The following is a 15,994-nucleotide window of genomic DNA, read 5'->3' on the forward strand; positions in this document are numbered from 1 at the left end:
ACGTACAGACGTCACGCCAAAAGTAATCAAAATGGATTAAAGAACGGTCAAAATGGATATTACCATTGAAATATGAAAACCGACATTTTTTGCGATCTTTTACTTTGTACAAGGAACTAAGAATTGATTAAAAAAATTCCATTTCTTTAAATTTCGACTTTCCCGAAGCCAAAATTTAATATTAAAATAATTACCATCAATTTACTAACTCTTAAATTCGTAGTGAATTAATAGGTAAGATTTAAATTAAAAAAACGTTGTTTTTAATTTTAGTACCCCGTTTTAAGTCTATTTTAACCCACCGGTTTGATCTAGTGGTAAAATTTGTCGTCAAAGTCAGCTGATTTCGAAATCGAAATTTTTAAGGTTCAAATCTTAATAAAAGTAGGTGCTTTTATTAGGATTTCAATACTAGATCGTGGATACCGTGTTTTTTGGTGGTTGGGTTTCAATTAACCACACGTCTCAGGAATGATCGGCCTGAGTCTATTCAAGATTACACGTCTACTTGCACATTTATATTGATGAGGTCGCTGATGACTTTAATTGCTGATGTGATTATAAATAAAAATTAAAAAAAGGAAATCTGTTTTATTAGTTTGTAAAGTGTTTGTGGTGTTTAAGACTTATTTATCTTATTTTAATAAAATATGGGTTGGCCTACAGAAAAACATTGCTCATTTGCAAGAAATGAAAAAATAAGAAACTGCACCTTGATAAAAAAAAAGGAGAAAAAATGTTGAAAAATAACGTTTCTATGTCAATTTAAATAATGTATAATTTCTTTATCTTAAGTTTTCCATAATTTTTTCTGAATTTTCACGTAAAAATACTTTGAATATAAGATTGGCATTAGGTTGTACACCATACAATTAAATATTAAGCAATAATGACGGTGAAAGTATAAAAAAATATATTTTTTTAATTTTAATTTTCTAGTTAGACTATGTTATCTTATGTTTAATAAATCATCAATTCAATTAACCAGATAAATTTACAACGGGATCATCAGGAAACTTCAAAAAAATAAAAATAAAACCATTACTGGTTCCGAGTATATTTTTTTATCACATATAAAACTCAACAATCAACAATCTTATTTTTGGTATGAGTATCATACGACATAAAAAAAACTCCTTTTTTAAATTGGTTAAAACGCTTCTTTTTTAATATTATTTCTTCCGTTAATAACAGGTTAACACCCAATTTCAATTGCTTAATGATGCATAAAATTTTGTGGTCTATGAAAAAAATCCAGTGCCTGACTGAGGATTGGAATCCGGAATATTTTGAATGAATGACAAAGATATTACCATTCTGTGGAATTTACATGACAAGAAATTCTATACAGTTTTCAAATTTTCAAGATTTATCTTTGACCATCGTTCTGCTGCGTAATAATTATATTTTTTTCCTTTCTTTTTTTACATTTAAATTAATTGTGTGTTAGTAGAACTAATGACTTTTGGTACGGAAATATTGGCTTCTTTTTTTTATTAATAATGTATAATAATTCGGAATTTTTCGGGGATATTTAATTGGATACCAGTAAATTTTTACCAGTTGATTTTGTAATTTGATAAATATTTATCAAATCTTTTTATTACATAATAAATTTTATGTTTAAAGGTTTACAAAGAAAATAGAACTAAATTTAAAATAAATATTTAAATAATAATTTCCGACAACTGTTTTATAGTTAAATTGTTTTCTGGATTATTAAATTTTACCTTCCCGTTTAGATAGCGCTATAGTTCTTTATAATCGGTCCAATTTGGCAATATGCGGTTTTCACAGGATGTTGACATTTTGACACCTTAAGAACCAAAAAACCGAATGGAAATTTTCTGGATGTTAATGTTCGAATGTATGTGTTCGGTGTTGGCCTCTAAATCACCTAATATTTTTAGATCTATTGACCTATTTTGACCAAAAATGGTCAGATTACTTCTATATACGGGGCATTGATGCCATTAAATTTTCAACTTAAAAGGTCAACTGCAGAGCAAATTTCGCCTAATTAAGGTCATATTTTTCTTAAGCAAATTTGTTAAAAATTAAAAAATAACAATATTTTCAACAAAAAAAAACTTTTGCAAAATCGCACCCTTACCCCAAGAAATTCTCTAAACTACTGCTATGTTGTCACGTCACAGGTGAGCGGTAAATTAAATAAAAGAAAGAAAGAAAGTGTAAAAAAGAACTCTGTCTGTCTGAGTCTCGAACTCGATTGCCCGGTTGACTCGGTACCTGGTGCAATAAGCCTCGTGGCTACACCAGTTACCCAACGTACAAACAAAATTTGTTCTATGTAAGTTTTGAAATTAAATTAATTTGTGCCGATCGTCGCCGCTAGTTAAACTGCCACAGCCGCGCGAATTAAATACGGTATGCGCGCGAAATCATTTAATTAAATAAACGGAAAAAAATTATATTTAAATAAAATTATAAATATTTTAAATTAAGTTGTATGCTTATGTGTGTGTAAGCCTGCATCATAAATAACCCACTCTTGTAGGACTGTCCCTGAACGCGGCTTTAGTCGCGTGATGGGAATATCACACAGATAAAAACAATTGACATAACATATTCATTTTACTAGAATATTATCGGTTTAAAACAATGCGGTTTCATTTTAGTATTATCACAGAAAAATTCATCGAGACCTAAAATAAGAAAATAATAAAGAAAAAAAATAAAAATTACCCATTATTTATGTAAATTATAAAAAAAAACCGTACATTTATAACATAATAAAAATTACCCCCATTATCTTTTCCCTTTTTATTTATTTTTCTTATTATTACCGTCCTTTTTTTTTAAGTAAATTCGGTTTAGCAATAATCTGCTTCTGTATGATAAGACAATTACTTCTCACGATTCAAAGGTTCATAAATCCCGCCTTCTTTCTGAATTGATTACTACTTCTTCTTCACTATCCCACTTCTTTTTTATCCTCTTTAATGTTTTTTCTTGGAATAGGTTGTAATAAATTAAATTCAACTACGGCAGTGATATCCAGACAACAATTAGCAAGTCTAATGCAGAATAGTGATTCCAGTCTACAGTCGAGTCTGTTTTTAAACTAAACCAAGAATACGTATACACAAACACACAATGATATGAAGAAATCATCAAAGGTAACTGCCGCGCGCGATCGTAATTTCTACTTGTTTTTTATTTTCTAGCAGAATTTAAGAAAGAAAAAGTATCATGTTTTATACTGTTTGTTCTAAATAAAAGTAAATTAAAATAATATATTTTAAAAATACAAATACTGGGAAAAAAATTTGTCAGTATCACAAGCTTATATTTAAACATAAAATGAAATAATAATTAGTCTCCATTGTATTTCTTTTGAAATACATATTTATCCTAGTCATTTTAATTAATTATTTTTTTCTAACAATAAATTATAATATACGTAATTTTTTTTGGCAACCGAATCAAAATGAAGAATGTATGCTTCATTAACATTTATAAAATTATAAATGTAAAATTGATAGATGTGATACGACATATATAAATATAAAACAAATTATTTAAATTATGAACAGTAAAATTTAATCACCTGCATTAAGTTTTTCCTAATAATGTTTTTTGTTAAGAGTAAATGCTAACTAAAAATTTCTAATTAATTTTTTTTTAATATCGCTTTGTATATTTAATTTTTTGTCTTATAAAACTACTAGCCAAGGGGTTCCACTCCCTGAATCCCCGACGCATTCATTAACCTTATGACTGTAAGAATATTAAGTATTTTACAGATATTCGTTAAAGAAAAAAAAGATTAGTCACTTTACTTCATTAAATTTATGTTGACTCTGTGTCGGCGGTCTAATTCTCTGCTGAGAATTCGGTGTCTATTGTTTTGTGACTTTTATTTTTGTTTGACTTAAATATTTATGACTTTATTATTAATCTGATTTTATCTGACTTTATTATTTTTATTATCTGTTATCTTCGTTTTTCTTAACTCACTACTCGTTTGTGCCGTGAGATATTATGCATATCATGCGTACTATTAATATTGTATTTGAGATCTTTGGATGATCTCCTGATATGTTACACTTAGCCTAAAATTTTACTTATGGTCGTAATCCTTTTCGCCACAGATTGTAAAAATAAATTGCTCAAAAAAAAAAATTGTTGCCGTGGTGACAGAAATATAATAAAGTAACAGAATTAAGTTTTGTTTCTTTTATCATAAACTTTAATATCTTAACCCCCAAGAACGCTTGGGCCTCGATCTCAGGAAAAGCTTAAACCTTTCCTGAAATAACGAATGTACCGTGCAAATTTGAAAGCAGTCGTTAGGTTAGTTCTCGCTTGAAGCTGTTATAAACAAACCTACAGACAAACAAACTTTTGGCTTTATATATAAGATTAGATAGCAGTCTAATTATTGATTTTGCTTATATAAAAATGATCATTAAATTAACGGAATCTGAAACTTTTTTTCTGAGAAGACCACTATTTTCTATCTCAAAAATTTTTCTAATTAAATTCTTTATTCAAAATTATAAAATTATACAGGTAATATAATTTTTTAAACATAAAACTAACGTAAAGAGTGATTCTGGGAATCACTCTTTCACACAGTGAAAAGGGAATAATTTGGGAGCTGATTCTACAACTTGAAATAAGTAAAAAATTTCATTCAAACATATGTACATACAACTATGTTTTGTTAACGAGTTACGGCAAGCGAAAAATCTTGCTCGGATTTCAGTTCCCTCAGTGAAATGAAGTCATACTGAAATTCTTAAGACGTAAGGGGTAAACTTGATGGTTTCTTATGTTTTTGATCCAAAAAACCGAATAAAACAGATCCCAGAATTGTATCTTTCATAATATTCATGATATCCGTTGTAAGACAGAAATATTTGGTAACGAAAACGTTTTTTTTAAGTTTGAAGTACAGTAACTTAAATAACTAATAAATTCTCAAACCGTGTAGAGTCTTAATTCTGAGAAAATTGGGTGGATGAAAAACAAAAATTCAACTTTTATTATTAAAAAGTTAAGTTCTGTTCTGTTTTGTTTTTAATAATAAAAATGCATTTTTTTAGACTTTATTACATTAATTTTCTGAGAATTAAATTTTCTACACGATTTACGCATTTAGTAGTCATTTAACTATGTTATTATATTTCAAATTTAAAAAACGTGTTTTTCGTTACTGAATTTTTTTGTTTTACATTGGATTTAATGAAAACTACGGGAAATACAATTCTGGAAACTGTTTTTTTCAGGTAAAAAACAATTAAATCTGCCTTAAAACGTCCTTAAAAACTACCTTAAAACGCCTTAAACATTTCAGTATCATCTCAATTCACCGGGGAAACTGAAATCCAACCGAAACTTTCCGCTAGCTGTAACTCAATAACAAAACATTTTTGGATATGTATTTGTATGGATTCTTTTCCTTATTTTCAGCTTAGAATCAGTTCCCAAATTATTTTCCTAAATCGCTCTGTATATTGATTTTTAAAAAAATCTAAGCGTAATGTGCATAATAATATTAAATATTTTTTTAAATCAAACCGCTTTTCATTTTATAGATATAAAGTATGAAGGGAAAAAATACTTAAGTGATTTTGGACAATTATGATGTCAATTTATTTTTATATCCATAAGATTTATTATAATCAACTGAACAAGATATAGACATTTTAATAAAAAAACTTCAAATTTTGAATGAAGTGTATCTGTATTCTGGATAGAATTCATTAAACGAATTTTGAGCTTTTCACATAAGAATAAAATCAATAATCTATACTATTATATAAAGAGGAAGAGGGGGTTTGTTTGTTCAGGATAAACAAAAAAACTATTCGATCAATCGCAATCATATTTTTATCCATGTTTCTTAGCATAACTGAGAAGTTTTTTAAATATATTTCATCTCGAAAAATTAAAAAAATATATATATGTAGTAGTGGAGATTTACTGGTTGAAGCACAAACTTTAATGACTTGTGAACTGTGAGTCTCTATCACTGTGTGAGCTCGGTTTGAAATGAATGATTATGGACATCTAAAAACCAATTTCTAGATTTTTTTAAAATTCAGTTTCAAGGGTTAAAATGCATTTTTGAATTTTTTTTTGAAACCCTGTTATTTTTTAATTTCTCTGTAACAAATAAAGAAATCAACCTGATTTTTGGTGATTGTCAATAAACCAATTTGTAGATTTTTAAAATTCGATCTTGAAAGGGGATGAATAAAGGTAAAAAAATATTGAACACTGATTGCAAATTTTCCCAATTCCGACTGTAGTAAACGAGATGTTCAGTATATCTGGGCCTGCAAATACTCTTCAAATAAATATTTAAAAACCATTTTCGGTTTTTTTTTTATTCCGATTTTTAAGGGTGTTTAGGCATACGGCGCTGCGGCTCAGCCAACATAGCCGACCACCACTATTATATGTGTGACTGACTGGCTGCATCTGCCTCCGGTTACTTGACTAAAAAACATAAAATAAAAAGAATGACCGCTACGGGAAACGCAAGTAACTACATAGCGCGGGCGAAGCTGTGACGGGGAGCTAGCACTCTATAAAAACCAACTACTTCACTTTTCATCATAGTATGTTATAAATAATGGGATTTAAAACACTTTCCGATAATGTTAATTTAAAAAATATTACAGTTGTAATTAATTGTTAATATAAAATCAAGCCAAAGAAAATCTGAATATTTAAAAAAAAATAAATATAACGATATAACTTTTTGTTTACACAGTTACGTAGCTAAACTTCCTGAGATTTTAATAAAATGTTTAAACTGATATTAATATTATTTAAGTTAATTAGTATTATTTATTCGGTGAGTACTTTATCAGCTGGCTTATAGAAATTTGTACTTATGTTCATAGAATTAAACATTAAATACTACTATTTAATATTTAAAATAAAAGTTATTCAAAATTACAACATATAAATAATTTTCCTATTAGCTAATAAGTTAAAATTAGGTTGCGTATTAAACAATTTCATTAAACCTACAAAAAATATTCGATGTATAAATTTAATAAAAATGTATTCTTACCAGGAGATCTGACAGGTGAGGGCGATTCCTTTTTGAAAACTGCAGCCGCTGGCTCGGCGGCACCTGTTATCAAATAACATAATCAATTACATTTTTTGTAAATAAAATATGTAGGTTACTAAAGAGAAAAGAAGTAAAAATACATTTAATATCGAACTAAAATTAAGGAAATACGTTCCTACTTCCTTATTGGCATTCGGTAAATTGAAGTTATTGTCACTTTATGTTTCCAAATTAATCTTATTTTTTTACCAAAATTGTAAAAAGGAGGTTCTCAAGAGTTTTTTTAAAGAATAAATTAAAGTTTTACCGTCTCACCAAATAAACAATTTTTTTTTAAATTTTATTGAGTTCATTCTGATGGTTCAAAAGTTAGTTTCTTCGGTGTAATTTAAGTATAAGTTTTTTGAATCGAAAAATAACAGGGTTTGCATTCGCCACTCTTAAGATATATACAAATATTTTTTTAAATTTTCATTTGAAGCCATTATTGCTTATTACTGAATTATAATAGCATACTGATGTATATAACTCCCATAATTAAATCATTTTAACCAAAAACTGGGAAGATCGGTTTGAAAGTTTGTGCTAATCTATACTTCTGTACTATTACATAAAAAAAAAGAAGCGGATTTTTGTTTGTTCGGAATAAACAGAAAAACTATTCGATCAATCGCAATCAAATTTTTATCCATGTTTCTTGGCATAACTGAGAAAGTGTTTAGATATATTTTTCATCTCGAAAAAAATATATACGTAGTAGTAGAGATTTGACGGTTTTTAAGCACAAACTTTAATGAATTGAATTAATAAACTGTGTGACTCTCTATCACTGTGTGAGCTGGCAAATTGGGAATGGCTAGCGATGCGAGTTCTGCGCCATGGGATAGGCCTCTTGGCGCCGGGAGGCCCTGAGGAGCCCCTGAGTTGGCTTCGGGATACGCCTGAGCTAACCTGAGTCCTGAGGGTCATGGTTCTGTCTAGACGGGCCGAATAGTAAGCACTGTAAAGTAAAAGAGCCTTAAAAACACTATCTGAAAAACTCATTTGAATATGTATTTTATATGAATTACGCATATAAGTTTAAGTTAAAAAATAATACGCTATTATCTTTGTTAATAGCTTACTTTTTGTTTGTATTCCATTTCTTCTTCTTCCTATCTGTTATCAAGAGCATAATAAAATTTTATCGCTTTTATACTTACGTCAACTATTCCATAAATGTTTTTAACGGACATATTTTTTTACCCACCCTTATTTTATGGGTAAGTAAAAGATAAAGCTAAAGACTCTCTATATTTCACAAAAATAAAACACTTAAAAAAATGTTTTAAAAAATTAACAGTAATATTTTTTATTCCTCTTTAAATTTCGATGTTTTGAAATCGGTGTCAAATTTATGTTCAGTATGTAAGATCTTAAAAAATCAGTTTTATTATATATATATATATTTTAACTTTATCTTGTTTTATTTAAATCTCAAATTTTTATATTAAGAAGTATTAAATCGTTTAAAATTTAACAAAAGTGATATATAATAAAAAATTACATTAAAAAAATAATTAGATTACAACAGATAAAAAATATAACAACTTTCTCGTTTTGAAATAACTAAATCATCTATTTTTACGAAAATCTGATTACCAAGCGTTCTGCGAAGTAATTTATTATATATTTTATTCAAACATAAACAAACTACTTTGCTAAAAAATAAAGTATAATAAAAATATTAATTAATTAGAAACCAGCCTAAGTTGAACCCAAAATCTTTTCAATGACAACTAGATTATTACTTTGAAATTTTTAGGCTGAATTTAACGAAAATACTTCCAAAACTTTAATAGATATGTTTACCGTTTAATAAAATATATTCTATTGAACTCATATTCTTAGCATATGTCAGCAATGTTAGAATAAAAAATGATGAGGACACCACATGACTTCCTTATACGCCTATTAAATTATATATACAAATTTTTAAAAGTACATAAAATTTTATTTCACTAATAACCTCTGATTTTTTTCGTATTTATTTTTAAAAATTGTTATTATTGAATTACTATTTATGGTAAAAACGGTTTTACAATCACAGGTTAATAATTATTAATAAATCAAAAAATTTAAAATTAAAAAAAAGTTTAAAAAAAAGGAAATGTCTGATTTGAACCGATATACCTTCCCCTTGTAAGATCCAAATATTTCATTAACTAAAATTTTATTTGGCTATAACTCTGGAACTAATGAAAATAAGTGCCACTTATGATATATCATTGAAAAGCTCTCAATGAAGGTCAAATTCCAAAATAAAAGTTTTTAGTCGATTGCAATCAAAAGGGAACGTGCACAACTAGATGTTACAACAGACCTAAATTCAAAATTTCAACATCGAACGGCTAATCCTTTTTGAGTTATGCGATATACATACGTACGTACAGACGTCACGCTGAAACTAGTCAAAATGAATTCAGGGATGGTCAAAATGGATACTTCTATTGAAATAAGAAAACCGAGATTTTTCGCGATCACAATACCTCCTTTACTTCATACAAGGAAGTAAGAGATTCTAATATGTTTTTTATAAAATCCTAAATATCAAAATTATATTTTTTACAAATGGTACGGACTATTTCGATAAAATATTAATATAATATATTTGCTTGAAATATTTAAATTTTTTCCCCTGTATTATGAACGTCCAGACAATTTTCAAAAAGTTAATGAGTAAAGTTTCAAGCACTTCACACATTTATAGGGCAAGAAGAAATTTCATCCAGTATGAACCACGTCCTTGACTAAACAAATAAATATTCAAAAATATATCAGAAAAATTAATTGCTGCAAAAGCAAATTCATAGATTCAAATAGTATACTTATACGGACAGACCCTTTAACTATCCAGATAGGTAAATTGTGGATCACCGGTTTTTTTGTGTATAATGTTTTATAAGAATTTCTACTTTTCGTAATCCAAACATTATAATTTCGATATTGGTGGCGGAGCGATAGCTTCTCAGCCTTTTATCTGGAGGTCGCGGGTCGAATTCCTGTCAAGCATGGCAATTTTCATACGCTACAAAATTCCATTTCCATCCTTCACGCACAATTTTCAAGCTTATATGGCGAGACCATCATTCCACTTTCTTACAGATACAGCTGTAGATAGCGGTGGTGCCAAAAAAATATTTATTTATTAAAACAACAACAGCTTTATTTATTTTTTAAAACAAAAAATATAATTTTACCCTTTTATTAATTAATTATCAAAAATTAAAAGTAAAATAGATTCTTTTGTAAAATTGTAGAATATGAAAAATTACAAAAAAAAAACATTCATGTTAGAGATCATTCCCAGTAATATCGGGGACATTAGATATCACATCAGTCAAAAATGTTAATCGATCTTGAATAACTACTACCAGATGTCAACTAAATACCCTAAATATTTGTTTCATACCTTAAGTATTTTTTGTTGGCTTTTCCAAACCGTTACGGATAATGGAAAGAAAAGTAACGCTACTATATATTTTTAATCGGCTTTTAAACTACTTAAATGCGTCTTTTCAATCTTTTCTAAAACGAAATTAGATAAATGCTTTGTAAGTTTTTGATGAATTGAATAAACCATTACTAATTAGATAAAATTAATTAGTAAAGACTAAATATACAGAGTGTATCACGAAGTTCTCCTGGGACTTTCATTAATCTATTCTACTCGCGAAAAATAATTAAAAAATTACATGCAAACATAAAATGCTTCGTTTCCGTGTTACGGCTAGTGAAAGATTTCACTCGGATTTCAGTTACCCCGCTGAAATGAGGTCGTACTGAAATTTTTAGGACGTTAATTAAGGTGTAGAATTAGTGATTTCTTACGGAGTTCATCTGAAAAATCGAATAAAATAGATCCCAGAACCGTATCTACAGTAGATTTTGAGAAATCTGGAGTAAAAACCAATAAAATAGGGTAAAAAAAAGTGTTTTTTTTATGTTTGACTTATAATAATTTTGTTAAACGGGTAATAAACTCCTAAAACTTTGAAACAAAACTAGTAGAAAATTTAATTCTGAACAAAATGGTGTAACATCAGTTGAAAAAATCAAAGAAAAATGATAAAAATTCGAATAACTCGCAAACGAAGCATTTTAGGACATATCTTTACGTGTACTTTTTCCATTATTTTCACGAGTAGAGTAGGTTAATCAAAGTTCCAAGTGAACTTATTTCATTATCCATTCCTGTATAAATATACAGAGTGATTCCAAATTGCACAGCAATCTCTCGGGAGATTATTCTACAGCCAAAAATAACAAATAAAGAAACAAAAGTGAGATAGATGTCTGGGACCACTTTTATTCAATTTTTTAGATCAAAAACCGTACAGAAGCACCAAATTTAGCCCTCGATTTTATTACAAGAATTTTAGTGTAGTTTAATTTCACAACAGGGATCAGAAGAAATGGTAAATATTTCACCAGCCGAAACTCGCTAACGAACCGTTTTTGACCTATGTTTATATGAACTTTTTTTGTTATTTTTGGCTACGGAATCATCTCCTGAGAGATTACTGCGCAATTTGGAATCACTCATATACAGAGTGTGTGTGTGTGTATATATATTAATATATATATATATATAACTTAGGATAAAATAAGACTACCCTAAAAAAATACTTCACTAATTCTACTTGGGTTTTGTATGGCAACTATTCGATTATAACATTGATCAATTTAAACCTACACGCGTAATAATCCTTGGTTTACGTTTTTATTAAAAATCTCTATTTTCATGTTTTTTTTTATTAATTAACAATTTAAAAAAATTAAACAAATTGAATAACTTGTTGTTAAGTATTTTTATTGTTTATAAAATTCCTAATAGTAATAAAAAATATATTCTTACAATTAACTCATTCGAGAGCAAAGAAAAAAAAGAAGTCTGTTAATTTTTTCGATCATTTATAATAATTCTTGATGGCAAACATTAAAAATTACATCGTCTTTATTAACTTGAATTCTATGAAAATAAATGTAGATAATTAAGTTGCCCTGGTCCAGTTTTTTTTTTAAATTCCTTTTTAATTTTTTATTTTTTGTTATAATTTACGTATAATTCCTGCACACACTTAAAAATTACTTAATTAAAAACTGCATTTCATGATAGTAGGGATATAAATACTAATTTTGTGTGATGATATATTTCCCGACCATAAATGAAATTAGCTTTGTAATTTATTAACAACACAGGTTATAATTTTTTTTTATACAAACACACACACACACATACATATATGTCTGTATAGTTTATTTATGTGTATTTGGGCTAAATTATTTACATTTTTATACCTCCGAATATTTTTTTATGAATTTATGCATAAAATGAAAAGAAAAAACTTCGACCAACTGACCACTAAGTGTGGCTAATATACTGACTATATATATTTTAAACTAAAGTAAATAAATGAATTTCCTTAATAAATTATTCTTTGTTTAATATTCCCCATCATTCTTTCTTCTTCTCTAACATTCTACTTATTCTTTTTATGTTATTATTATAGATTAGCTTATATCACGCCATAACTGAATAAGATATGAAGACCATAGGAAACTGACCGCTAACCACCCGTTTTTTTTCCTTTTATTATTAATTTATGAAATAAAAATTATGCAAATACAACCTATGAAAACACTTCGAGAAATAAGGAAATTACGAGGTTAGTATATTCTATTTTTTCGTAATCTGTTTTTTAATTATTATCTTTCTTTATATCTTCCTATTTATCTTTTTACTTTTCCTTCTTTTTTTATAAATGTAATTTAATTAATTTTATTTTTCCAACGATATTATTTTTAATGGTCTTAAAAAGCAGCAAAAAAACAGGTGTTATTTAAAAACGGAAGGGTATTTAAAGCCCAAGTGTCCATTAAAAGAGTGAGAAAAAACTGTTATAAGAAGGGAATGCGTAACTTAGGGCCTATAAAATTTTCAGCTTTAAATCAAACTGATGTAATGTCAAAAACGTTTTTTTTATTCTCGAGCTTTTTTTGAGTTGCCTGTTATTGAATCAATATTACTGTAAACACTTATTTATAGTAGGGTAATGAGGTAAAATTTAGCTTCAAATTGTAGTACACCAATTATGACAGTTCAATTGGTCATTTACATTGAAAATTATCACATGTTAATTTCTCCAAGAAGTAACACTGTACCAGAAAAACACAATCAATAATTGATACTGTTGGCTGTGTTTTGTGTGCATGCTTCCCAAAACATTTTTCTTACAGTGATTAGGCAAGGGTCTTTAAACATTTTAACGAAGATTTATGAGCTTCTTCAATTACCATCGATTTTCCCAGATATAATAGCTAATTGAACTTTCCTCTGTGTATTTTAATCGAAGAAAATGGCCTTCAATAAAGACCGTTTTCGAAGAAAATGTACGGTGTTTACTTTCGGTCGCATGATGGGATTAGGAAATAAAAATGGATTTTCTTTACGTTTTGAGGTATGAGAAGTTCAAAAATACCATTCATGTATTCAATTTTGTGGCTCAAAAATCTCCAAAATGATTAGATTTTAAATTTCATTGAAATTTAGATCCACTGTAATAATCTATCTGAAATTGTGCATGTGAAAATTTTTTGAAAGATGAAGATCAGTTGAGTTGTTCTTGAATTACGTAAATTTAAGGTCGAAAAAATCTTAGGTTATGTTGACTGTGTAGGGGTGTATTTTTCATACTCGGTTGTGCAGGGAGTTACAATGATGAGTTTGGTAAAGCTTGATACTTGTGTGTAGGGTCACTCTCTCTGTTTTTCTGTAGTCTCCGGAACCACCGTAAGGTATTACTTCAGGACGATATGTATAATGTAAATAAAGTTTAAATGTCTTTTACAGTCTCAAGTCAACCATTCATGAGATGTGTAGTTAATTGAAACCCAACCACCAAAGAATCTACGATCTAAAGAACCACGATCTAGTATTCAAATCCGTATAAAAGTTGCCTTTACTAAGATTGTGCTAGTTAATAGAACGTAAGTAGTGTGTTGTACTGAAAAAATCAATTGTTTCTGACTGCAAAATAGTGAGGGCTTCAGAAAAGAATTCAGAGTTTTTTTTATAATAATTAAATAGGTAATATTTTATTGCCCATAGTTTCTGCATCATATTTTCTTGTATGTTTGTTATTTCCAACAAAAAAAAAATCGTAACTGTTTTAGTTTTCTTTATTTTTAGATAATTTTGAAAAAAAAAATTGTAAGTTTTAAATTAATTATAAATAAATTAAGTACGTATTTTCAATTATTTTAATTCATAGAAAAGAAAAGTTTATTTTTAGAAATTTTAAGGGAAAAAATTAATTTTAAAATTAATAAGGGATTAAAATTAATTTTAAGGGAAAAAGAACAATATTGAAACAAAATTTTAAATTATTAAATAATGATAAAAAAATTCGAAAAAAATAAATACTTTTTTGAAATTATGAATTTACAGGGAAATTTTTTTTTAAATCGGTTGAAGCATTTTATATCATATCTTATTAAGTAAACTTTCTTAAATTCATTATTAATAAAATATAAATAAATATATTTCATTTATTATTATTTTTATTTCGGAAATTATTAGATATATGTATATATATTTATAAAAATATAAATACTTTAAAACTATAAATAATTAACTAATCAAAATATAAATAGATTTTTTTGAAATTATAATCAAAAAATTTGCTACGTTTACTACAATAATGTATTATTCTCATATTTACTAAAATTATATATATATATATTTCATTTTATTTTAATTTTTATAACATCGTCATTAAATATTGCTCCATTCAAATTTAGATGTTTGAATTTGAAAATCAATATGCTAAAATAATCGTATTTCATTATTAACTGACAATGAATATTTTTATTCATCATTTAAATTTATTTTTTAACTATTATGTCAACCTTATACAAATTACGTATAAATATTTTAAACGAATAATGATTAGAGAGAAGGGAAAATCACTCATATAATTTAATGTAAGAAGCCGGTGTTAGGTTTTTGAAATATTACAAAGCCTTCTTGCGTAGAAGAAATGGTTTAACCGGATAAAAATATAGAATAAAATTTTTACATTAAAAAACTAACTACTATAAATTTTTGTTATTTCTTTAATGAGAAGCTTGATAATGTTAGAAAGAGATAAATATAAGAATTTAAAAGCTAATTAATATAAGATGAAATGCTTGTTTTTTATTCTTTAGAATATCTCCTTCATTTATTGAGCGATTGATATTTCATATTAGGTCACGAAAAAATCCTTTGATATGACATTAAATATGAATTTATTATACATCAATTTAAAAATTAAAAAAAGAACTCAAGGAAAAGTGTTTTATTCGGAAAAATTAAAAATTTGTATCATAAAACGTAACAAAAGTACAGATAAATAAATAATGTTACTAAGAGGAAGTCGATCACGTAAATAATAAAGTATTCTTTTGATCTATATTAAAATTTAATGTATACTTAGTGGAAGAAATGTAATAAATAACGCAGATAAATTGATAATAAAAAATTAAAATAATAAATAGTATAGAATGTAAGGAACTCATGCAAATTGACCAGGAAAAAAATAAAACTGGATAACATACCGATGCGTTGAAGTAAGGGATAGGATAAAGAGGGAATTGGGTGTACGAAGTGCGGGTTAGATGAGGTTGTAGAGGGATAAGGGGGCTATCTGTCTGGCCGCAAATAGCGCCATCCGTTACCGAGAACGACCCCCGGGGGGCGCTCCTGCCCTTGCGTCCCCGTCTTAATACAATCCATACGTTTTGCATGCATGTGTACACTAGTGTACAGTCATGAAACACTCTATTTTACATTGACCATCTGCTTTCTTTTGAAGAAACATAGACAACAAATATAATCAATAGAATTATTGACAA

At 27.5% G+C, this 15,994-nt stretch overlaps 1 protein-coding gene across 1 annotated transcript in view; it reads right to left on the bottom strand.

Annotated features, from left to right (window-relative positions):
- LOC142326906 (uncharacterized) overlaps positions 1–15,994 on the bottom strand; it is a 249,229-nt gene that overhangs the window by 41,405 nt on the left and 191,830 nt on the right. The window contains exon 4 of the mRNA XM_075369637.1: positions 7,055–7,117. Within this exon, the coding sequence (XP_075225752.1) occupies positions 7,055–7,117 (63 nt within the window). The remainder of the gene's footprint in view (positions 1–7,054; positions 7,118–15,994) is intronic.

The sequence above is a fragment of the Lycorma delicatula genome, chromosome 6 (assembly GCF_047948215.1).
Source record: "Lycorma delicatula isolate Av1 chromosome 6, ASM4794821v1, whole genome shotgun sequence".
Lineage (NCBI taxonomy): Eukaryota > Metazoa > Arthropoda > Insecta > Hemiptera > Fulgoridae > Lycorma > Lycorma delicatula.